Source organism: Salarias fasciatus, chromosome 9, assembly GCF_902148845.1.
Source record: "Salarias fasciatus chromosome 9, fSalaFa1.1, whole genome shotgun sequence".
NCBI classification, from domain to species: domain Eukaryota; kingdom Metazoa; phylum Chordata; class Actinopteri; order Blenniiformes; family Blenniidae; genus Salarias; species Salarias fasciatus.
This window is the reverse complement of record NC_043753.1, coordinates 22,590,914-22,613,340: the sequence shown is the minus strand read 5'-3', so window position 1 is coordinate 22,613,340 and position 22,427 is coordinate 22,590,914. Positions and strand designations below refer to the sequence as shown.

General features: G+C 46.2%; 4 protein-coding genes across 10 annotated transcripts in view; 3 read left to right on the top strand and 1 right to left on the bottom strand.

The window, feature by feature from the left end:
• The window catches only part of arhgap21a (Rho GTPase activating protein 21a), a 76,828-nt gene extending 64,967 nt beyond the window's left edge, over positions 1-11,861 (top strand). For 5 of the 6 annotated variants that reach the window (XM_030099272.1, XM_030099270.1, XM_030099269.1 and 2 more), the window contains 17 exons: positions 1,180-1,326; positions 1,438-1,540; positions 1,648-1,684; positions 1,927-2,046; positions 2,325-2,624; positions 3,021-3,085; positions 3,203-3,351; positions 3,887-4,029; positions 4,109-4,267; positions 4,462-4,540; positions 4,622-4,695; positions 4,833-4,922; positions 5,008-5,133; positions 5,218-5,259; positions 5,933-6,038; positions 8,061-8,092; positions 10,157-11,861. In XM_030099272.1, the coding sequence (XP_029955132.1) occupies positions 1,180-1,326; positions 1,438-1,540; positions 1,648-1,684; positions 1,927-2,046; positions 2,325-2,624; positions 3,021-3,085; positions 3,203-3,351; positions 3,887-4,029; positions 4,109-4,267; positions 4,462-4,540; positions 4,622-4,695; positions 4,833-4,922; positions 5,008-5,133; positions 5,218-5,259; positions 5,933-6,038; positions 8,061-8,092; positions 10,157-11,803 (3,419 nt within the window). In that variant the 3' untranslated portion in view covers positions 11,804-11,861. The remainder of the gene's footprint in view (positions 1-1,179; positions 1,327-1,437; positions 1,541-1,647; positions 1,685-1,926; positions 2,047-2,324; positions 2,625-3,020; positions 3,086-3,202; positions 3,352-3,886; positions 4,030-4,108; positions 4,268-4,461; positions 4,541-4,621; positions 4,696-4,832; positions 4,923-5,007; positions 5,134-5,217; positions 5,260-5,932; positions 6,039-8,060; positions 8,093-10,156) is intronic. The other variant, XM_030099271.1, reaches the window with a different exon arrangement.
• LOC115394103 (zinc finger protein 45-like) overlaps positions 1-22,427 on the bottom strand; it is a 1,173,573-nt gene that overhangs the window by 315,808 nt on the left and 835,338 nt on the right. The gene's annotated exons all lie outside the window — the stretch shown is intronic.
• On the top strand, positions 15,066-18,574 carry apodb (apolipoprotein Db). 2 transcript variants are annotated; one of them, XM_030099389.1, is made up of 5 exons: positions 15,066-15,198; positions 16,775-16,887; positions 16,978-17,099; positions 17,582-17,667; positions 18,024-18,574. In XM_030099389.1, exons 2-5 carry the CDS (start codon positions 16,780-16,782, stop codon positions 18,245-18,247), a joined length of 540 nt encoding a protein of 179 aa, XP_029955249.1. In that variant the 5' UTR covers positions 15,066-15,198; positions 16,775-16,779; the 3' UTR covers positions 18,248-18,574. The 2 variants fall into 2 exon arrangements, with proteins under 2 accessions (XP_029955249.1, XP_029955248.1); XM_030099388.1 differs by having other exon boundaries at positions 15,066-15,212.
• On the top strand, positions 19,758-22,057 carry otos (otospiralin). The gene is made up of 4 exons (XM_030099391.1): positions 19,758-19,844; positions 19,928-19,997; positions 20,522-20,545; positions 21,638-22,057. The coding sequence occupies exons 2-4, from the start codon at positions 19,940-19,942 to the stop codon at positions 21,823-21,825; spliced, it is 270 nt and encodes an 89-aa protein (XP_029955251.1). The 5' UTR covers positions 19,758-19,844; positions 19,928-19,939; the 3' UTR covers positions 21,826-22,057.

The window sequence follows — 22,427 nt, the reverse complement described above, 5'->3', positions numbered from 1 at the left end:
GTTAGCTTTCCAGTTGAATTTTTTTAAAACTTCATTGGGAACATTAGATGTTATGCATGTTACACAGTTGTCAAGATGAAGCTTTTATTTGCATTAACACAAACATTAAACTGATCCTCTGAACACAAAAAACAAACAACAAAAAACAAATCCATATTTTCTCTGCACTTTCACAGGTCTGCATTGTTCTGCTTCTTTTCTTCAAAGTCAAATCAGTCTTGGTGCCAAAAAACCAGCAACCCCTTGACAACGGATTGTAATGGAACGTGTCAAAGATCGCTTGGCTGCCCTCGTCTTCCCAGAAAGCCCGTCGGAGGCGAATAAACAAGTGATTAGGCGGAATCGGCATCTGGCTGCCCGGGCAGAAATGAGGTCCGCTGTGTCCTGGGAGATGTCTTTGAGGCTGTGGAGGAAAGAGAGATTTAGCAGCAGTAATCTGTGCTCCACTAACAAGCGCCTCAGATGGTTCATATTAAAGTGTGCCATTGAAAGTGGAACGTCTGCATCAGTGCTTCGGCATCTCGAGGAATCCAGCGTTTCTTGGACTTTTTCAGATTTTCATTTGACTGTGACGTTTTATGAGAGAACATTCAGTTCATTTCAGATGTGGAGAGGTGCCGTCCCAGACACGTTTGCTCTCACCTGCTTCATAACATTCGTTCCTGCGATCGTTTTCCGCTCCTGATTTGTTTAGAGGGTGTGCCCTGTGCCTGATGGTGCCAATCAGACTGTGCAACGCGGTCTTAAGCAATATTAAAGCACACTGCATCCCTGTTACAAGCTGAAGGTGTGGAGCAGCTTATCACTGCTGGAACACGTAACGGTGTCTACTGTCTGCGTCTACGTCACTCTACCTTCGCTTCCTTCATGCTTATCGCTTCTTTTTACTGATGTTCATGCGCTGATATACCTGTTCTGGTAGCGAGAGCAGGCATGAATTCAACCTTTTTAAAATCAGGTGTTGATTTTATATTTCGTTTTTCCCCCTCTAGTGAGAGATCAGATAAAGTTGGTAGTCGACTTAATGACAGCTCCCAAACACGCTTTAATCCGGTCCTGATCACTTTGCGCCCGTGTTGCTCACGTTTTCGGTTTGCGACAAGCCGTAAAACTCGACCCGTGTTCCAGCGGCTCGCCGCCGAGGTTTGACTAACCAAGCCTCCCCGTTCCCGTCCTCAGACGAACCGTCCAGCCCCAGCCTGGACCTGGACAGCGCACACATTCCCGCCTGCTCCGTGATCTCCGGCACGCCGCTCATCACCACCATCCCGCCCAGCCCCACCTCCCCCTCCCCCCTCATTCGGCGACAGCTGTCCCACGACCAAGGTTTGTGTTCTCGTTCCGTTTCTTCTCAAATATCGTCGAATCATCCATCGGCTGCTGCCCCCCACAGCTCGTGGACGCTTCCAAATAAATGATGTGACCCTCTCTTATTAGATTCTCTCCGTCTCACAATTATTGAGTCAGATTCTGGTACGAAAACCGAGCGGTCCAAGTCGTACGATGAAGGCCTCGACAACTACCGGGAGGAAAGCAGAGGGTAAGCCGGATTCAAGCAGCCGTCCTGTCACGACTCCGTTACTCCTGCCTGATGTTCAGTAACTGCAGTCGGACCAGAGTGATCACACTGCTGTCTCTTCCCTTCAGGAAGTCTCTGATACCTGGTCTGAAAAGTCTGAGGAAGGTAAGTGAGCACATCCTCTGTTCTAGAGTTTTATCAGCCGTTCACACCTGGAAGTTTATCTGCCCTGAAGGTAAACATGCAGAATGTGACGCTTCTTTCACTGAAATATGGAAAAACAGAACTCCAGACTTCCTTCTATGAGTAATTTATCCAAAAGCAATCCATACTCCGTTATCTGCGTGCGTCTATTTGTATCCTGGACATTTGAATGCTGTAAATGTCTGTGGCTGCCTTGCTTTCAGGCCACGGACAGGTCGTCGGAAGACTCGGGCTCCAGGAGGGATTCGTCATCGGACGTCTTCTGCGACGCCACCAAGGAGGGTTTGCTGCACTTTAAGCAGCTTCACACAGACAAGGGAAAGGTGTGCTCCCCCTCTGCTTCACGTAACTCACACACTGACACACAAAGCAGTGCATGACCTGCTCCACTGCGGCGTGGTTTGTAAACACGAGCAGCTCTGGCCTTGTTTTCAGCAGTGCCTTTGACCCTCTTTGTGCCTGGTCTCACGCTGTCCTACAGGCGGGGATTTAGTGCCATTACTGTGACAATAGGAGCATTTTCAGCACCACTGAATGGAAGGTTTTGCTTTTGATTCCCTCCGTTTTTCTGCGTTTAAACGCGTCCGCCCTCCTCCTGCAGCGCGTCGGCGGCGGCATGCGGCCGTGGAAGCAGATGTACGCCGTGCTGCGGGGCCACTACCTCTGCCTGTACAAGGACAAGAAGGAAGGGCTGGCTCACGCCAACGGCCAGACGGCGGACGAGCCCGTCCAGATCAGCATCAAGGCCTGCCTCATCGACATCTCCTACAGCGACACCAAGCGCAAGAACGTGCTGAGGCTGACCACGTCCAACTGCGAGTACCTGTTCCAGGCCGAGGACCGCGAGGACATGCTGGCCTGGATCAGGGTCATCCAGGAGAGCAGCAACCTGGACGAGGAGGTACCTACGCTCTGGCAGCCCTTTCTTTACGTTTGTTTCTGGATATATGAAGCAACTTCAGCACCACGTTTGATTCCAGGGTTTGTTTTTAGATTGCTGTAGATTGACCGGCTAAAAATAGGACATGTCTTCATATGTCCTGACACTCTGGGCGCCTCCTTTTCTGAAACTGGAGTCAGTCTTTCCCCTCCTTTGTGGCTCAGACCGTCCTGTCCACACTGACGCATTCCAACGGTCTTACCTGCGTCACCTGATAGCTGCAGGTTGCATAAAGATCCGTTTTGACCTGCAAGGCGGGGTGAAGGGCGCCGCTGCACCCGGCGCCCCGAACACCGTCTATTGTGTCTCATGTCCGGTTTTGTCCTCCTCTTTTCTTCCCCTCCTTCCTTTTTTTAGAACGCAGTCTTCACCAGCCATGATCTCATCAGCAGGAAGATCAAGGAGTACAACACCTTGATGAGGTAAGGCTGCGACCGGGGAGGGGGGGGCGGGGCGGGGCGAGGAGGGAACGTTTGCACGGCAGCAGGTAGACGTGACCAGAGAACTCTCAACTCTACTGTCTTCACTGCTTCCTGCAGCCCGACAGGCAGCAAGACGGAGCCGTCGCCCAGAACGTCACGCCAGTCGCTGAGCATCAGGCAGACGCTGCTGGGAGGCAAAGGGGAGCCCAAAGCAACCAGTCCGCACTCACCCAAACCCGAGCCGGAGAGGAAGAACATGCACAAAGGTGAGACCATGGGAGACTTTTACCGCTGTCTTGATGGACTGTTGCTGCCGCATTTGTCTCAAGATGCATCCAGCTTTTTCATTGTTCTCTCACACTATGATACCCAGAAGCTTCATTCATCTTATCTATCTAGTCCTATCGATAAAATAAAATCTTAAAAACTGAAGCGATGTGGTTACTTGACCCTCTTCTCCAGGTTTTCAGAAAGACGTCGACCTTAAACGTGAAAACTGACCCTGCTTATCTGCTCGAAAAGTGAAAATTTAAAGAATTAGAACTGTGCAACCACAAGGTCTATTCAGAAAGTGACAAAGCGTTGAAATGTGGCTTGATAGTAGCTTCACTGAATGTTTTAGTGTTCAGATTGTATGGAGCCGCTGAGGAGTTTCTCCTGTCTGATTACGTCACCATATTTTCACATCATTTTATATTGTTTCAAACAATTTTTCACAGAGTTAATCTTCTTCTGTTTCTTTTTTTCGTCACACTGAAGGATCGTGCTTACCGTGCTCTGTATTTGACCCTGTGTGTGCAGATGACACCAGTCCTCCCAAGGACAAAGGGACGTGGAGGAAAGGCATCCCGGGCCTGATGAGGAAACCCTTCGAGAAGAAACCGTCTCCCGGAGTCACGTTCGGAGTGCGGCTGGACGACTGTCCTCCCGCACAGACCAACAAGGTGAGCACCACACCTGAGAGATGACTTCACGCCTCCGGAGCGTCCCTTTCTGAAACGCCCTCCCTCCCGTGTGCCGCAGTTCGTGCCTCTGATCGTGGAGGTCTGCTGCAAGCTGGTGGAGGAGAGGGGCTTGGAGTACACGGGCATCTACAGAGTCCCCGGGAACAACGCTGCCATCTCCAACATGCAGGAGGAGCTCAATAACAAGGGCATGAACGATATCGATATCCAGGACGATGTGAGTGCCCCCCCTATCGATCCGCTGCTGCTTTAATTAAGCTCTGCTTGGCAGCTCTCTCAGTGCAAAGTGATATCCTCTCTGTGCTGTGCGCCACACTCAAATCAGCATTTTAAACTACCTACATTAGTCCTTCAGGACCCACAGAGGAAATATTACATGCACTTCATCAAAGTATTACTCTTCTCTTGCAGAAATGGAGGGACCTGAATGTCATCAGCAGTTTGCTCAAGTCATTTTTTCGCAAGCTTCCAGAGCCCCTGTTCACCAATGGTACGTCCACCCCACCTAGTGGCTCGAAGGAAGAACTGCAAGCTGAACAAGTCTGCAGCTGACCTTGTTTTTGTTCTTCAGATCGGTACACAGACTTCATCGAGGCCAACAGAATCGAGGACCCGGTGGAGAGGCTCAAGGTTCTCAAGAGACTGGTGAGTAAAAACACTTTTATGCAATCTGTTATTATTGATTCATTGATTTTTAAGTTTATTTCTCAATTTTTGTTTCAAGTTTAATCTCCAATACAAAGGACAAAGTGATCTCTTATTCACCTGATATTTCATTCCAGCTTCACGAGCTGCCGGATCACCACTATGAAACCCTCAAGTTTCTTTCAGCTCATCTCAAAACTGTGGCTGAAAACTCTGAGAAAAATAAGGTATTCCCCTCCACCTTGTTACTCAGCGTTTTATTCCCAGTCGACCGTTGAGGACGCGCATTAAGAACTCGGCCTCTTCACTCAGATGGAGCCCAGGAACCTGGCCATCGTGTTCGGGCCCACCCTGGTGCGCACCACCGAGGACAACATGACCCACATGGTGACACACATGCCAGACCAGTACAAGATAGTGGAGACCCTCATTCAGAACGTAAGGAGCCGAGCGCACGGTAGCCTTCATTCAACGAGCGGAAACTGAAAATCTGTGCCTCTAACGGTTTGTTTTTCTTTCCAGTATGACTGGTTTTTCACTGATGATGGAAATGGAGAGCCAGTGGTGGGTACAAACTGCTTTAATGTAACATCATGCGCTTCTGTCACTTCAGAGTATTTTATTCTTCCTAAAGAGGCATTTCATCAAAGTGTGTTGACAATTTCATTCTTAGATGAAAAACAGAAAAAAAGTGCAGAATCTGATAAGTAGAATGCAGAATAAAGGCGTACATCGTGCGCTGTGCTGAAGGAGGTCAGTAGGACACCACGTTATGACCCAGCTCTGCCGGAGACGCACGAAGCAACACTGAACCAGATGGAAGCAGTTCCATAAAAATGTTTATTGGTTTGAGGTTTTCCAAAAGGTGGACAAAGTACAGACTGCCAGTTGAAGGAGAAAGAAACCGAAACAGGACTCCAGCAGAGCAGTTTAACCTTTGGAATCTGTGGAAAATAAATCAAGTTGAATAAAACCAAAAAGCTCCAATATTTGGTGAATTATTGATGCCACTGTGTTCTACGTTCAGCATGGTCAGATTTTCTTTGACTGCACGTGAATTTGATTACAGTTTTTTTAACAGGGCCTGCAGCAGCGCATCTGTCGCTGTGCTCTGGTTTGAATTAGCTGCTTCATGCGTGTCTCAGGAACGTTCACAGTTTTTCAGGACGAGCCCTTTAAAGCGCCAAACCGCAGTTTCGGTTGAACTCCACCTGACTCTTCCCCGCCTTCCTCGCAGACCGTGTCCCATGAGGAGAGCGCCGTGGAGTCCCAGCCCGTCCCCAACATCGACCACCTGCTGACCAACATCGGCCGGACGGGCACGTCGCAGGGCGAAGTATCAGGTAACACGCTGCCCCCGGCGGGCCCCCTCCGCGGCGGCGCCACCTTTCTGCGCCCCGCTGCCGCCGTCTGAAGCGAGTAGGACAAAATGTTGATGGTAACGCCGCTTCCCCCCTCAGGCTAAGCTCCGCCCACCCCCCCTCTCCCTATTCGCTTCTTTGCCTGTTGCCATCAGATGGAGATGTCTGTGGCTAACCTGTCTGGGTTTCACAGGACAGTTTGTTTGCGTCCTTAAAAAAGATGCAACAAATGGTCTCGCTTTCCTCATTTGCTTTTTGAAGTGTGCGCCCTCTTAGCCAACCTTTTAAACCGTTAACTGATGCTTTGTTTTCCCCTCTTGCCCCCCTACCAAGCTTCTTCCTCCCCCCTTTACCCCGCCTACTGTTGCACTAATACGGCATGTTCTTTCCCACATCGGTGAGAGATGTTTTTACAGTGAAAGGCGACCTCTGATTCCTCTGTCTCTAGTGAGGCTCTGTCGGGTGTCCTAAAGGCTTTTCCAGCATTCACACATACTGATCTTGACACAGGCCAAGTGGGAGGAGTCTATCACACCCTGATGTCACTGATGGACTCTATAATGTCCGTGATGGACAGCTGGAACTGTAGGAAGAAGGAGGACTGTTGCCCGCAGTGTAGCTGCCTAGTCTGCCGGAACCCGCAGTTCTTTTAAGTGCCAAAGAGAAAGAAATAGGACGAGTTGCGTTGAGCAGAGAATCTCGCGACGGGGAAAAAGGGGCGACGGCAGCGGCTACACGGTACTGTACGGTCTCCGGCGCTGTGGGTTTTCTATCAGAGTGTACCTGTCGCAGGCCGGTGCTACTGTCTGAACGGCTCTCCGCTGTCTCTCCTCACTGTCTGCAAGCTCGCCAACGGGAGAGATAGCATGGTATGGTTCCCACGTCGCCAGTCAGTGTGCACTTGCATATCGTGCCATCATGTGTATCGTGAGGGGTGTATAGGGGGGCTCGGCTATGTCACACAAACACAAGTTTTAGTCAGGGTTAAAGGAGTCGAAGTGACTGCAGAGCAGGTGAGGACTGATTATAGGTTTCCTCTGCTGACACTCTCTCTCTCTCTCTCTCATTAGTGTCCTCTCGTTCCATATAGCTAGCCCCTCTGTGACCCCCCCGTCACTCCTGTTTTTTTTTTTAATTTCCTTTCTTTGGTTTCTTCCATAGCCGTCTCTGTCACCACCGTGTCGCTGTTGTCATATCACCTCACATCTCTGTACGAAACCACAAAAGTCTTGTCAAATCTGTCAGATATTTACTAAAAGTTTATTTTCTGAATCCAGAGAGGTGAGGCAGAGTTGGTTAAAGCAAACGTAAAGTTCCTGCCTTAAGTTTTAGAGACTATCAGTGGTCTTTATTTGAACAGTGAGACTGATATAAACTGATATATTTCAGGCTTCTCTGTGAGAACGTGCAGACGCATGTAATCCACTCACTAATTCATCATAACAGCCTCATTTAGTTCGAAGTGTCACTGAGTTACCGCCTGAACAACATCATTCACTTAGCTTCTGACGCATTTGGGTTGAACATGCAGATTTCATGAAGGCCTTGATGAACTCAGGCTCAGGGTTTTGGGAGTCGTTAAGAGGATCTCTTAATATCTGAGCGAACACAAACCAGTCACCATCCCGGTGTTGCATGGCACATCGTCCGCCCCGCTGCTGTTCCACGTCTTGCACTCAGAGTCACTAACAGGAGCTCGGATCGAGGTCGCCCCGCTCTCCGCTCGGACCCGAGGAGAGAACGCCCCCCCCCCCGCCTCGCGGACGTGGACCCGAGTGTAACGTAGAGCTCATCCGTCCCCGTGTGTGGCATGGCTTGTCGTCTTGCTCGTGTGTCTTCGCTGCTCACCTGTCATCAGTCTCGTCCTCATGCTTCTTCTCATCAACATGGTTGTCTCTGCTCCTGTTTCCCCCCTCTCTACGATTCACCCCCCCCACTGCGCCTCCTCCTGCACCGCCTCGTGAAACAGTGTCTGATGTCTCTCTTTTCTCTTTTCGCCCACAGATTCACCCACTAGTGACTCGGCTAAATCAAAGGTGAGTGTGTGTGTCCAGTGCCTCAGGACTCTGATAGTGTAGGATGACAGGAAGAAACCTCGACTGAACGGTCGTTGGGTATCTAACGTTTGGTGAGCTGAGTTCAGCTTTTCAAGTATTCTTTTTTTTTCTGCCTCCATCCCAAACAATAGAAGTGAGCTGAATCTGTTTCAGCACTGATAAAAGACTCTAACAGCTCCAGGTTCCTCATTAGGACGTCTTTTAAAGGTGGAACTATGAATCCTCCAAAAGTCAACATGATTTAAAGACAACATATGGGTAATATCTTTAAAAGTATTCTCACTTTTTACTGAAGGATCTTAACCCGTACACCAGTTCTGGCTAAATCTAATTTCATAATATTCACTGTTCCACACTGCATCTGCTAAACATTTTAATGCTGATCTATAAGAATCCATGCAAAGTGATAATCGTCACTCCGTCCAAAGCAGACTCACAAACATACAGTCACCGGGCATGCTCCTTAGACCCATTAACTTTATCCATCCTCGGCCAGGATCAAACCTTGTGCGATCTGAGGTTTGACGACTCATTCAGCCTCCTGGAGGTCCGTTAGAGCACTGTGAGGCCCTGAAATCAAATTAGTTCTTTTCTATATACGGTTCAAGATATCGGCACTGAAGGGATAAAAGACTACGTATTGCACACAGATAGATAAATGAGAACTTTCAGGGAAGATCTGAAAGCACAGAAAGGCTTTTATTTAAAGGGATACTTCAACATTTTGGCAAATTGGCCCATTTAGCACAATTCCTTAGTCATTTCGAACAGCATACTTACTTTTTTTGTGTGGGCGAGCTGTTGTTTATTCAGAGGTGAGGCGGGGAAGGTTTTCGGGGCGGACACAATGGAAGTGGATGGTATTTTTGTTCTCCCTAGTCAAACTCATCAAATACAAAATCCAACAACCCCAAAACACTTTTGGTGGACACGTTATAATCCACACATTCACTACGCTGTGAAATATTAATGCAAAATTACCAGATTGAGTTGTTTATGCGAAGATTGCTAAGACGGAACTACTTACTAAACATGGCGTCTGGGCGTAGTGATTTCAAAAGAAAAAGTAGTTCCTAGTATTTGCTTCAGTGTCGTAACGCTACAATATTATTTGTTGGTGTTCCACAGCGTAGTGAATTTGTGGATTATAACGTGTCCACCAAAGTGTTTTGGGGTTGTTGGATTTTGTATTGGATGAGTTTGACGAGGGGGAACAAAAATACCATTCACTTTCATTGTGTCTGTCCCGAAAACCTTCCCCGACTCACCTCTGACTAAGGAATTGCGCTAAATGGGCCAATTTGCTAAAATGTTGAAGTATCGCTTTAAGGTATCTAAGAACATATTTCTCAAATAATATCCTGAGAATTTATTTGATTCCGAACATTTTCCAGCCTGAAATAGAAAGATGAGTTTGAATTTCCAGCTTAAACCTCCTCCATATGAGCTGGAGAATGATACTCTCTTTCCATCCTTGGTGTTTGAGAGGAAGCAGAAATCTCGGGGTTTGATAAAACTGTTAAAGTTAAACTGCTGCATGGTTAGATACGGCTCGAGTCGTGAGAATGTGCTTGTGATTGGGTTGAACTGCGCCACAAGCATAAATAACAAGACTGGCCTACAACCTGCTGACTCTTCATGTCATCTTTGAGCATTTTAAGTTCTTCTGTACATTTTGTTTTTACTTTCTGGCTGCAAAGCGATCATAATTTAGAAAATACAGAATCAGCAGATGCTTCAGATGCTTCCATCATGGCAGGCTGCTCGTCTACAGCTTTAACTCCGGTCATGATGCCGCTTCTCCTGCTTCTGCTTCTGGCCGGCATGGACAGATAACGTGCTCCCTGTTTATGACGCCGCTAATGTTCCTCTTTCTGTCCGTCTCTCTGGTCTGTGGTGCCTCACGGGAGCAGGTGGAGTACAGATTTCAGGCAGGGCTGAAGAGTCTGAACCGGTTTCTGCTCTCTGTTGGTGTTTCCCAGCACTCATTGTGGTCCTCCTCCCCCTCCCCTGCCTCTCTCTGTCTCCCTCTCCTGGCTGCAGGGTTCCTGGGGTTCAGGGAAGGACCAGTGCAGCCGAGAGCTGCTGGTCTCCTCCATCTTTGCTGCAGCCAGCCGCAAAAGAAAGAAGTCCAAGGAGAAGCCACAGCCTAGCAGCTCAGATGACGACCTGGATGCAGTTTTTCCCAAGAAGGAAATCCCCGGGCCCAAGCTGAACCCTCAGAGCGAGGCGCGTCTCAGCCCCGGCGTCAAACCCGCCACCAAGCAGCTGGTCCGGGCCGAGGAGAGGAAGGAGAACGGGAGAGCTGTGGAGCTCGCGTCTAAAGCCAAGAGGAACTCCATGTTCCTGAAGGAGAAGACTCCGCCCAGACACCCCTCGCCCTCGCCGTCCCCCGTCGTATCCGGCTCCCCCAACATCAGCTACCAAACTGCCCCTCAGGGTAAGTCCTCCCTGTCGGACCCCCCCTCCCAGCTGGACGAAAATACCTCAGACCTCGGGACCATGAGCTCAGGAGCCTCAGTGCCGCGGTCCAGACCCAAAAAGTGGACCGTGGGAGCGACCGCTGACGTAGCGGCGTCCGGTGGTCCGGGAGCCGTGGCGGGGGCTTCTGCCGGCGCGGAGGTCAGCTCCATCACCTCCGACTACTCCACCACCTCCTCCATCACCTTCCTGACCGGAGCGGAGTCCAGCGCGCTCAGCCCGGAGCTGCAGGGCGGCGAGGAGGCCGACGACGAGCGCAGCGAGCTCATCAGCGAGGGGCGCCCCATGGAGACGGACAGCGAGAGCGACTTCCCGGTCTTCGCCCCGGGAGGCGGCAGCAGCCAGTCCACGCCGTGCCCGGAGCCCGGCCTGGAGAGGACGGAGCAGAGGGGCAGCGTGGGGGCGGCCGAGGGGAGCACCACGCCCAAACTGGAATCGCGACGCCTCTTCCCGTCTCACAGGATGATCGAGTGCGACACGCTGTCCCGGAGGTGGTCCCTGAGACAGAAAACGGACAGCGAGTCGTCGGTGGAGGGCACGGCGGGGAGCGGCGAGGGCAGAGCGGAGGCCTCCAACCGCCTGTCCCGAGTCCTGGAGGTGATGAAGAAGGGCCGATCCACCAGCAGCATCAGCTCGTCGTCGCGCAGCGAGTCGGACCGCCAGGAGCCCGCCTGGCACCTCAAGATCACCGAGCGGCTCAAGTTCAGGTTGCGGACCTCCGCCGACGACATGTTCACCCCGAAGAGCCGGGCTCCCGACGCCCGCGGGAAGAAGAAGAACATCCGGCGGCGGCACACCATGGGCGGGCAGAGAGACTTCGCAGAGCTGGCGGTGATCAACGACTGGAGGGAGCAGGGCGGGGGGGACCAGGCGGCCGAGCTGTCGGCTCTGGACCGCCTGAAGCCCCGGTGCTCCTCGCAGGACTTCTCCATCCGGGACTGGATCGCCAGGGAGCGCTGCAGAGGCTCCGAGCCCAGCCTGGAGGTGGCGCCCAAAGCCGTCCCCGAGGACGACCAGCCCGACGCCCAGGACGCCGCCCCCGAGACGCCCCTGCAGCCGGCCTCCGTCAGCGCCCAGCCGCTGGCGGGGGAGAACGCCAACGGGAGCGGCCCGCAGGGCAAAAGCAAAGCCTCCCTCGGGGCGGACGCTCACCCTCACAAACTCTCCGGGGCACAAGTGGTGCGCTCACGGTTCTACCAGTATCTGTGAAACGGGCTGAGTAGTCTGACGTGACGAGGAAAAAAAAAAAACAAACTACATGAATGAATGTGTCCATGTACGAATGTGCGTATTTTAACTAAGGTTACTGCACAATATTTTTTCTACAAAGTATACTTTATGTATCTACTGTACATATTGTGTATAGGCTCCTATGATTGTTACTGGAATTGTTGCTGAAGAGATGTTTATGTGTGTGAACCCGCTGACTTGTTGGCCATACTGGAACAGACGTGGAAACAACAACACGAACTTCCTCCTGCAGGATCGCACCCTAATAATGCAAGAATGTGACTTAACTGTTGATGCGTGACACTAATAGAACAAGAGGATTGTTACACAGCACTAATACAGAAGTTTAAAAATGGGTTAACGTGGAGAGTTACTGAAGGAAAGCAGGATTTTTTTTTTTTTTAATTATTTTTTTATGATAGGAATCATGGTTCAGTTCTTCCTCTACAAGCCGTGTGAAGAATGTTTTGGGGCCTGCGTCCATTCAGCTTTGTGACTGGCATCACTGGTGCTTTTGACAACCGTTCACGTTAGATTTTCAAATGTTTTCTGGTGTTGATCATAAGCAATGTAATAGAGAAATAACAAGGGCAGTGCGCACATGGACAGATCACCAGTTCACCAACCTCACACTCGCACCTCGGGACAATTTAGGGTCACCAATTAACCTCACATGCATGTTTTTGGACTGTGGGAGCAAAAACCGGGGTGTAAAGACAATGCACAGCATGAAATTAGGACTGAAATACCAGACTTGCTCAGTCTACTGTGGTTGGTTGCTTTCAGAAAACTCCATAATGGCAGAGATACAGTTTATCCTGAGAAGCATTCAAGAGAAAATAACATGTTGCATGCTGCATGTTTCGATGGTCTGCTCAGAAAAACGTGCTGTTTGGACGCGGGCCCTTACTGTTTTCAGGCTGACACAGTTACTCATGTCTCCTTCAGAACACAGATGTTATTTTTGTCTGTACTTGAAGTATGTGGAAATAACCGAGGGCTGCTTTCTGAGCTGGGTGCTGTGGGAAGTTTCAGTTTTTTCACAGTACAGTCACAACAGCCAGACATTAGCTTGAAGGACTGAAGGTTTATTATTGAAGTTTTATCCAATGAAGACTGATTAAAACAGTAATGAGATGCTGATGCTATAGTATGTAATGCCTGGTACAAGTAGTTTTTGTTTTGCAAATGTTGTTCAGTTATAGTCCAAAAAGTACATTTTTACATATGTGCGAGTTGTTTTTATCTGGAGAAGAAAAAGTGCCTCTTTTTATTTTTAAAAACTGTTTTATAGACAGTTGTGGAGACGAGAAAGCTCGTTTATAGCAGATAACCTCACAACGCATTCCAGATTTTATCCTGTTTTTAGTTAAACTCAGAGCGGGCAAATCCTATGTCAGCGTTTGTTTCATTACTCTCCCTTTTTTTTCTTCACTCACTGTGTGTGTGTGTGTTCTTTTTTTTTTTTTTTTTTTTTTTTTAACCCAAGTGCAGTAAAATGCATGGGCCCTAGAAAAAAAACTGGGAGAAATAAAAACACCTACAGATTTGTATCTTTGCATGAGACAATGTTTGCAGAACCGTGAACATCTCTACGCCCGTGTACAGCGAAACATGGGTGCAACACCCCCGCCTCTCCTCCAACAAACACTGGAAATAAATAATCTTTATTAGACTGGTGTGTTTTTCTTCATGATTTCATAACAAAATGCACACACACAGGAGGAACATGTAAACTCCACATAGGAGGTCCAGACAGACCACTGCTCCAATGTGCAGAGCATGGCTTATTTTTCAGTAAATATGTGTTCAGTGGATTTATAATTCTCACAGTAGAAATCATTTGTTGCCCTCTTTAGATCAAAAATATAACTCAGTACTGTGGTCTGTACATTTTTGAGTTTAAACCACAGCAAGGACAAACTGAAGTTTAACTATTTTAGATGAGGCACCATTTGCGCATGTGCAGAGAACCTTAAGGGGGGGAAAGAAGCTGTTTTAACACTCTAAAAACAGCAACAACATTGAAAATGAAGAGAAAATGCCTGAACCGGTAACTTAAAAGGTGGGTGCAGGTGAGTGGTGAATTAATGTTTGTCTTGCCTTTTATTCCTTAGTTTAAATTGCTTTGTCCTGAAAAATATGTGATACGATTTGTATTTGACTGTCGAATAACTATAATTGTGAACTTAAATGCTGTTACAAGTGGTTCTCAGGGGTAAATGCCGCAAAGCAACAGCAAAAATGCCACAACACAGACACCAGAGGCCACAACGCAGCCGCGCAGTGGTCGTAGGTCGTAGACCACAGACAGACCAGGCTTTGTTTCAGGGGGACCATATTTTGTAACGGACGACTTTGATTACGGGAGAGTTCGTGGGAAGTAAACTAAACCTTGTTGCTCGATTTTTCTGTTTAAGTCAACGTGTGCTTTCATAATTCAGCAGTGTTTGCTACTGTGTTGAGAATGTTATGACGTGATGGATGCGCCTTGCCGCCCATTGTTTGGTTCCGTCAAAAATTATTGTCCCCCGGAAACAAAGTTTCGACTCGCGCTCCCTAGCAGCTGGAACTTTAGTAGTGAGTGAGCTGTAAGAAGAAGAGAGAGTGCACAAACAGGTTCATTTTTGTAAAGGGTCAGAAGACAGAAACTCATCCGTCTAAAATATAAAAAAAAAAAAAAAAAAAAAAAAAAAATGAGAGAGAGAAAGATAAAGCTCACTTGATAAATCTGAAAAATACCACTACTGTGATTTGTGGAACTCTTTGAAAGTTCTGAGGCCTTCATGTGCCAAACAATAAAAGTAGGGAAAAAGTAGAAAAAACCGCGTTGGAATATAAGGCATAGTTGAATTTGTTACAATGAAAACACAAAGTACTAAAATTAAAATCTGTTTTGCTCAAAGGATGAGTTCACAACATGTAACTTATACACCTTATTATTAAATTGTTTGAGTCAACAGTTTTTGGGAGTGGTTTTATGTGTCATGGCAAATAAGGTGCTCCTTTTTTGTTTTGTAATAAATTGTGTCGTGTGATAATGTTAACTGTCATAAAGTTATCACAGTTTCTTATTAAAATCACTCGTTTAAATGTTTGGAGTATTCACACTGAGCTGAGGAAAAACCAGCTCGTTGGAGCATAAATTGCTGTTCATTCAGCCGCGCGCACAGCCTCACTGTGCGGGAATGTGCGCATGATAACAATTACTTAATAACGCGGTGCCACGTGAGTGACGCAACGTGAGCGCGCCGGAGCTCGAGACACTTTCCCTGTGAGCGTCAGACCTGAACCTGGCTCACCTGACGCCTGAACGCAGCACAGGTGAGACGGACCACCAACGGCAGGAGGGAATTCAACTACAACACACGCAGGTAGACCTGCTCAGGTGATTACTGTATTATTTTCCACTTTCTGTTGTGTTTGTTATTTTTAATATTTTTAATTATACTGCTTTGTTATAATATTATATCTTTCATATCTAAGAATTGACTCTAACTTAATGCTACATTTCCTTACATTTCCTCTCCTAAAGCTTCTAAATAAACTGATAAATGTATCTATATATTTTTACGTATGTTATTTGCAGCGTGTTAAGCTGGTATGAGTAACCAGAAGAACTGGTGGAGCAACATGAGATGTTATGCTATGAAACAAAAAGAAGAGATGACAGTTTCTGAAGCCCACTGAGGAGTTTTCTGCCGTGTTCATGTCTGGTCTCCCTGCTATGTTTTTATCCCTTCACACGGAACAGTAACACCCAGAATGTAAATCATTTCAGGTATTCAGATGCTGCACCTTAGCTCTCTTTGTTCAGAAAGAAAAGGCTGACTTTTGTGTTCAGTTACCTGTAAGCTGAAACCTCTCTATTGTGCTGTGGCAAACACTTTATCGCATGATGGATGAATTCAGTTTAATGATTCGTTTATCATTCTCTGTTGAAACTTGTTATATACACTAATTCCTTATTTATCTTAATTTTATTAAAAAAAAATCAAAGCCGTTCTATTTCCATTTATGTTTTTCTATTCATTTGTAACTTTTAAATGTTACACAACATGAAAACATAGTTGAGTTACATCAGTCCATACAGCTGAATCTGCAGGATTTCGCTCTGCAGGGAAATTAAACCACAGTAAATAAGAATGTCACAGAGGGTTGTCTGGGAATGATGTGTGGAGACAACAGTTAACCATTGTGTTGTAAGAAATTTATAAGAAATTGTCAGAGACCAACAGAACTATCACAAATTTCCACATATTGTCTCCTTTTTAAATTTTCTTTTTTACAAAAAGCAGACAAATTCAAAATATTTCATATTTGAAAATAACATTGTGTTGTGATTTAGTCTAAATTAGATGAGATAAAATGAACAGTCACACTCCAGACATGGACGGTCACACTGTCTGGGTGAGACATTATGGGCTGTTGGACTCAGTCGGATATTTTATCAGTGAATCATGCAAGAAATCGTTTTTTTACCAGAGTGTTGTTGTGAATAACAAAAAAAAGTCACGTGAAGCAACACAATGCCACAATTACAACTTGACCAAAATGTGTTTTTCAAAAGTTCCAAGTGCACAGCCTAAAAACATTATTGCTGCTTGTCACCTGGAGGGACTTGTGATAAGAACTACAAATTATTTCAGAAATTCCTTTTAGAGAAAAGTGCAGATCTCCTGATTATTTGGAGAGCTGATATTTCTGCTTCAAAGCACATCTCAGACCTTGTCACAATTTTTTTTTTTTTATGAATTCCTTGAAAACAACAGTAACAGAATAGAATCAACTTTATTGATCTTTTACAGAAAACTGTTTCATTTCAGCAGTTTAAACACACAGACTTGCACACTCATGAATAGCAGTTTACTCATGAACAACAGAAACATGTAAATTCTATACATGTGCAGAATATCTCAGGGCGAACCGAGACAACGTGTTTCTCTGCAGGAATCATGGCCGCCGTCCTCCTCCTCCTCCTGCTGCCCCTGGTCTCCGCTCAGACGTACCGCTGGGGCCCCTGTCCCACTCCCAAGGTGCAGCCCAGCTTCAACCTCCAGCAGGTAACTCTCTATATGAAGAATCGTGCGCGCTCAGCGCTCAGCACCCAGCGAGCCGCCCTGAACCACCTCTGTGCTCGCCTCTGTTCGCAGTACCTGGGCCGATGGTACGAGATCGAGAAGCTCCCAGCGTCCTTCGAGAGAGGGAAGTGCATCGAGGCAAACTACGCTGTGAGGAGAGACGGGACCATCCGGGTGCTGAACTCCCAGTTCTAGTGAGTACCGACGGACTCGGACACAGGCGGCAGCAGGGATTGATGGGTAAAGGTGCAAAGAGGGGATTGAGCCGTTCATGCTACTCCTCCTGTCTTTAACAAACATGTCAGATTTTATGTTGGGATTACATTCTTATGCTTTAAAGAATAAGTTTTCAGATAAAAATCAAAGTATTTGCCTCTTGATTTTAGTGGAGTGGAACCAGTGCGATTTATCAGGAATGTGTAAGACCCCTGAGCTGGGTTTCCTTTGACTCATGTTGGGTGTGGATTTAATATTCAAACATGTTTTTAGTTTGAATTGTCTGCTTTTTCAATTGCAGCTGAGTGAACTGTGTTTTCTTGCATAATGAACTCAATAAAACGTTGACCTGGGAACGCTTTGAGCTTTTCTATCATGTCAGTATTTGTTCGTGTGACTAACTGGTTGAATATGACAGATTTTTTTAATGGCATTTCTTTGGGTTTTATTCATTCCTCAGTAAAGACAAGGTGCGAACGGCCGAAGGGACCGCAGTCGTTATTGACCCCCGGGAAGCAGCTCACCTCGGAGTCGGCTTTTCATACTGTAAGTATACATATAATGTTCCAATAAACAGAATGCACAGAAGAGCTCCAGCTCCTCGCTGAAGCTGTGTGAACCGTTTAAGAGCCACATGTCTTCAGGATGACACACCGGCTGATGCACACAGTGGTGACGATGAGTGTGTCTGTCAGCGAGAGCCGTCCGTTATCGTTCATGTTTATCCACCACATCTCCAAACGGGTTTTTCTTAGCTGAGAAATACCATAACGGGGAAAAACAGACGGCGAGGTTGTTTCGTGGTCAACACTCATGCACCTTCCTGTGATATGTGTGTGTACATGTACTGATATCGATCACTGCTGGAACTCTGCTCCTCACGTCGTTCCTGTTGCTCCCAGTCACCCCCTACAGCCCGTACTGGGTTCTGACCACCGACTACACCAGCGTCAGCGTGGTCTACTCCTGCACGGACGTCCTCCGCCTGTTCCACATCGAGTTCGCCTGGATTCTGGGGCGCTCGCGCTTCCTGCCTCCCGACACGGTGCGATTCGCCAAAGAGGTGCTGATCAACGAAGGAATCGACCTTTACAAGATGAAGCCGACAGATCAGACGGGCTGTTAGGACATGTAGAGCCTCAGCAGGTCGTCCAGTCGTCTGGCTCTCATAACCACTTTATCCTGTTCCTGCCTTTTAACTGCTGCAGTACAATAGAAATTTATTATATTTAACAATTTAATTGAGATTATCAACATTTTATTATTTTGAACAAAGTCTGCACTATTACATATAAACACAACGGAAGAAAATACTGAATTTTGTGGTATTAAAGGTGCTGTAGGCAGGATTTTGCTAGTCAATGCTAATTTTTCGGTGTTTTCTTTGGATTAAATGTTAGAGTATCCATTGATAATTCTTTAGAAGTGTAGTACTACCGTGAGGGCGCAGCGTTTCCATCTGTCTCTGTTCTGAGCTGAAAAGGAATCTCCACAGCTCCAGGTATCTTTGACCAATCAGAAGAGCCCCTAAGGCTCTAACCGTGATTGGTCGAGGGGCGTATGTCGCACGTTCTTGTGGGAGGGGCTTAACTTGCGTAAGGGCGTGATGTCAGAGAAAACAGGACAGGATTGGCTGTGCTGGGTTTCAAATCACCATCTTAGATGGGTCAAATCGCCATCTTGCTTAGGTAACCGTAAGCAAGATGGCAGAGATGCGAAATCCTGCCTACAGCACCTTTAAGGAGTAGAATGATGTCTGTAAAACATCAAAATGACTTCCTACAATCAATAGCACTGTTTTATTCTGGGTGATGGAAAAGTTTTTCTGTAGAAACCTTTGTGTATATTAAAGATTTGTTAAAGAAATAGACTTTTGGTCTCGTTTTCCATTTATTTCATTAGAATAACGTGTTATGATGCAAAAGCTATGAATGAAAAACTAAAGCAGGCGATCATTTTGACAATGGATGCACACAAATGCTGCTGTTCAGGGTGAAGAAGACAACTTGAAATGCCTCTTGATTAATCAGTCTGTCATGTCTTTACGAAACGCTGAAAGAAATTTATCCAACTCAAACGGGAATATTTGAAAAGATGAAAGACGCAAATATTTGACTACTTTGCTAAAAAAACAAAAAGAAAAAGTAACACATTTTACAAGCTGTCTTCAAAAATTGTGCAGATGTTTGGAAATGAACTGCCTTCTTCAGTTTAATTGAGTTTGTTGTTTGGACTCATTAATCTTCATGTAAAAACTCACATTAAAGCTTCAAATGAAATGAGGCAACAGTGAAGGAGGTTAACTGGCACACCTGCTCTGTTCTCACACCGTCTGCTATTAGTGTCATTTTTCTGAACTGAATCATTTTCCTGTTGCTTTGACACTTTTATAATATCATTAAAAATAACAACAGCCTTGTTCTCCACAAAAAAAATTAACCTGACTTACTGAGTTTTCTGCTGCAAAGCGCACGAAGCCCAACAGATCGACTCATTTCACACCAGCTGGAGGAAAAACCAGCCGCCTTCAGTAAATACTTGACGGTGTAATGTGGGAGAAACTGAGAGTGTGAGCGTGTGTGTGTGTGTGAGAGAGAGAGTTGGAGGTCGTGCAGCTCGTCCTCTGCTGAGCCCCCCACACACACAGTCTCTCACACACACACCTCAGACCACAGCCGACCAGCTCATGAACAGCAGCATCACTCTGCACAAACCCTCCACAGGTAAACATCTGAAGGACTCTCTGAGAAGCTCTTCGTGTTATCGGTGCTGTTTCTGAGGGATTGTTTGTTCTGGGCTGTATCAGACAAGCTGAAGGATGAAGCTGCTGGTGTGGCTCGGCGTTCTCCTCTGTGTCTTCGCCTCTGATCTGAGTGGTGAGTTTTCTCCAGTCCAACCTCTAGATTACAACAAATGTGAATGTTTTACTCACATCCGTTCTAGCTCAAGCTTTTTTTTATTAACATTTAAATTGAAAACACAGTCGGATGAACTTTGCAGATGAGGTTTGAGACGTGTGAATCATGTAGAAGTGTTGATCTCAGACTCATGTGAAGTGACACTGCTGCTATAGGGACATATTTGTTTTGTGTACAAAGACGAGTCTGTCTGAGTGTCTGCGATGAATTCCGTCTGGTTTGGACAGGACTGTGTGTGTGTGTGTGTGTGTGTGTGTGTGTGTGTGTGTGTGTGTGTGTGTGTGTGTGTGTGTGTGTGCGCAAAGGGTCAGCAATAATATTTGAGAAGGAAGCAGGTATCCTTACAGTCCGCTGGGAAAAAGCTCCCTTTCCGCTCTCCCGTCCCTGAATCCCGTCTTTGTGTACGGACAGCGGAGGAATGCTGCTCGGGAATGCTAACTTTCTCTCCCCCTCTCCTCCTTCTCCTCTCTTTCTCCTCACAGAGGCCAGAGTCATCCCCGAAGGAGGTACCGTGTCACAGAAACAACACTTCACATCTTCTTTAATCCGCGTTCACACATTCTACTTATTAAATACCTGTTGGAAGATGAATAGTTAATGGGAGAACTAGTCTTAAAAACAATTCAACACATTTTACTTCATAGCACGATCACATCTTTAAACAGGAACTGAATTAGTTTTATTAGTGAAAGCAAAGAAGTTCTGTTGTATTCAAGAAAAAACAACAACTGAAAGATGTAATTCCAGCAAACTAATTAGAAATAACAATTACTTTCATTGAGAAACGTTTGCCCTCTTTGTCTGCAAACTTGGACCTTCACAAGGGCCACCTTTGGCCCACGAGCCTTATGTTTGACGCTCCTGCCCTAAAACAAACATTTATTTAAAAGAAAACTGTCATCAGATTTGAAATGGAAAGCGAACATTTGTTGTTTTCAGTCAAAACTTGATTTTTTTTAACCAATAAAAAGTTGTTATGAGTGGTCAACTGTAATACTGAATGACCCCAAGTGCTTAGTACTGCAGTGATAAACTGAAGACAGATTGACGACACCACCAGAATACTGGGAAAAGTGCTGCTTTTTTACTGTATATCTGTTGCATTGACACCATAGTGTTCACTGACAAACGATGAATGTGAAATGTGTGCCTTAACAAGTGAAATCTATTTGACATTTTTACCATTAATGACATTTTTGATCTCATAAAACGATCAGGTTATCTTCTCCTGATGATTGGATGAGTCAATCGAATCGCATCGATAATTTTAACAGTCCTCTGGGTATTCTTTTTTTTGAGCACATCCCTTAAATGTCCTAACAAATGAGAAGAGTCCTCATCCTGCGCTCTATAGCTTGCTGTGAAAACATGAAGAAAAACGAGTTTTTCTACACAAGATAAAGTCAAACATGCCTCTTTCCGCAGGAGCTGCTTTTGACTTCATACAGTGTCTTTGTGTATTTTGATGGTTCGCTTCACCAAAAAAAAAAAAATCCTTTTACAAATTAAATCTCTGTTTAAATGAATTGAATCAATTTTGATTAGATTTGAAAGTTGACATAGCCTGATAGGAGGCTGACCTGCTTTGTGTCTTTCAGTTCCCTACGATGAGCCCCCAGCGGTTCCCTACTGGCCCTACTCCACCTCCGACTTCTGGAACTACATCGAATACTTCAGATCCATCGGCGCCTACAACCAGATCAACGAGATGGCCCGGGCCTTCTTTGCCCACCAGCACCTGGGAGACACGCTGGGCTACGAGACCAACGCGGGCCACGAACACTGAAGGGGCGGATGAAGCAGAAAAAGGACAGAGCCGGAGATGAGATCACCAAAGAAAATACAAAAAGGAATGCATTTAATCACTTTAACCGGAGGGACAGATTATGAGGGAAATGAGGGGAAAAAGAGGAAGTGCATACAGAGTTCTTTCTCAAAGTTTGTAGCAGGGTCTATATACTTATAGAATATGCAGTTAGCACAAATAGTCTTGTAGTATTTTACTATATCTTCATATAAAGAACCATGAATTAATAAAACATTTCTGAAAACTAAGATCTTTGTTTCTTTGTTTCCTTTTCATGAATAATTTCTCTCTGTGCGGCGTTTGGACGCTCTCCCTGTGTAATCGTGGACATGCCTGTGGTGTGAATGTGAGTGTGTGGCTGAATGTCTGTTTGTCCTGTGATGCACTGGAGACCTGTCTATTTGTATCCTGCCCTCTGGGATTGGCTCCAAGCACCCCATGCACCGAACAAAACGGTGATTGGTGCATGAAACGCCGGTACCCCCACCCCACCACACTTTCCTTACTCTTCTGTCTTTTTAAATCACTTTTTTAAATACATTTTTTAATAAGTATACATCAAAAACAGATGATGAATGGCT

Coding starts and splice junctions, on each gene's coding strand:
- apodb (XM_030099389.1), top strand. CDS start 16,780: ATGGCCGCCGTCCTCCTCCTCCTCCTGCTGCCCCTGGTCTCCGCTCAG. Junction 16,888..16,977: donor CCAGCTTCAACCTCCAGCAG/GTAACTCTCTAT, acceptor CTCTGTTCGCAG/TACCTGGGCCGATGGTACGA. Junction 17,668..18,023: donor CGGAGTCGGCTTTTCATACT/GTAAGTATACAT, acceptor TGTTGCTCCCAG/TCACCCCCTACAGCCCGTAC.
- otos (XM_030099391.1), top strand. CDS start 19,940: ATGAAGCTGCTGGTGTGGCTCGGCGTTCTCCTCTGTGTCTTCGCCTCT. Junction 19,998..20,521: donor CTTCGCCTCTGATCTGAGTG/GTGAGTTTTCTC, acceptor TTCTCCTCACAG/AGGCCAGAGTCATCCCCGAA. Junction 20,546..21,637: donor CAGAGTCATCCCCGAAGGAG/GTACCGTGTCAC, acceptor TGTGTCTTTCAG/TTCCCTACGATGAGCCCCCA.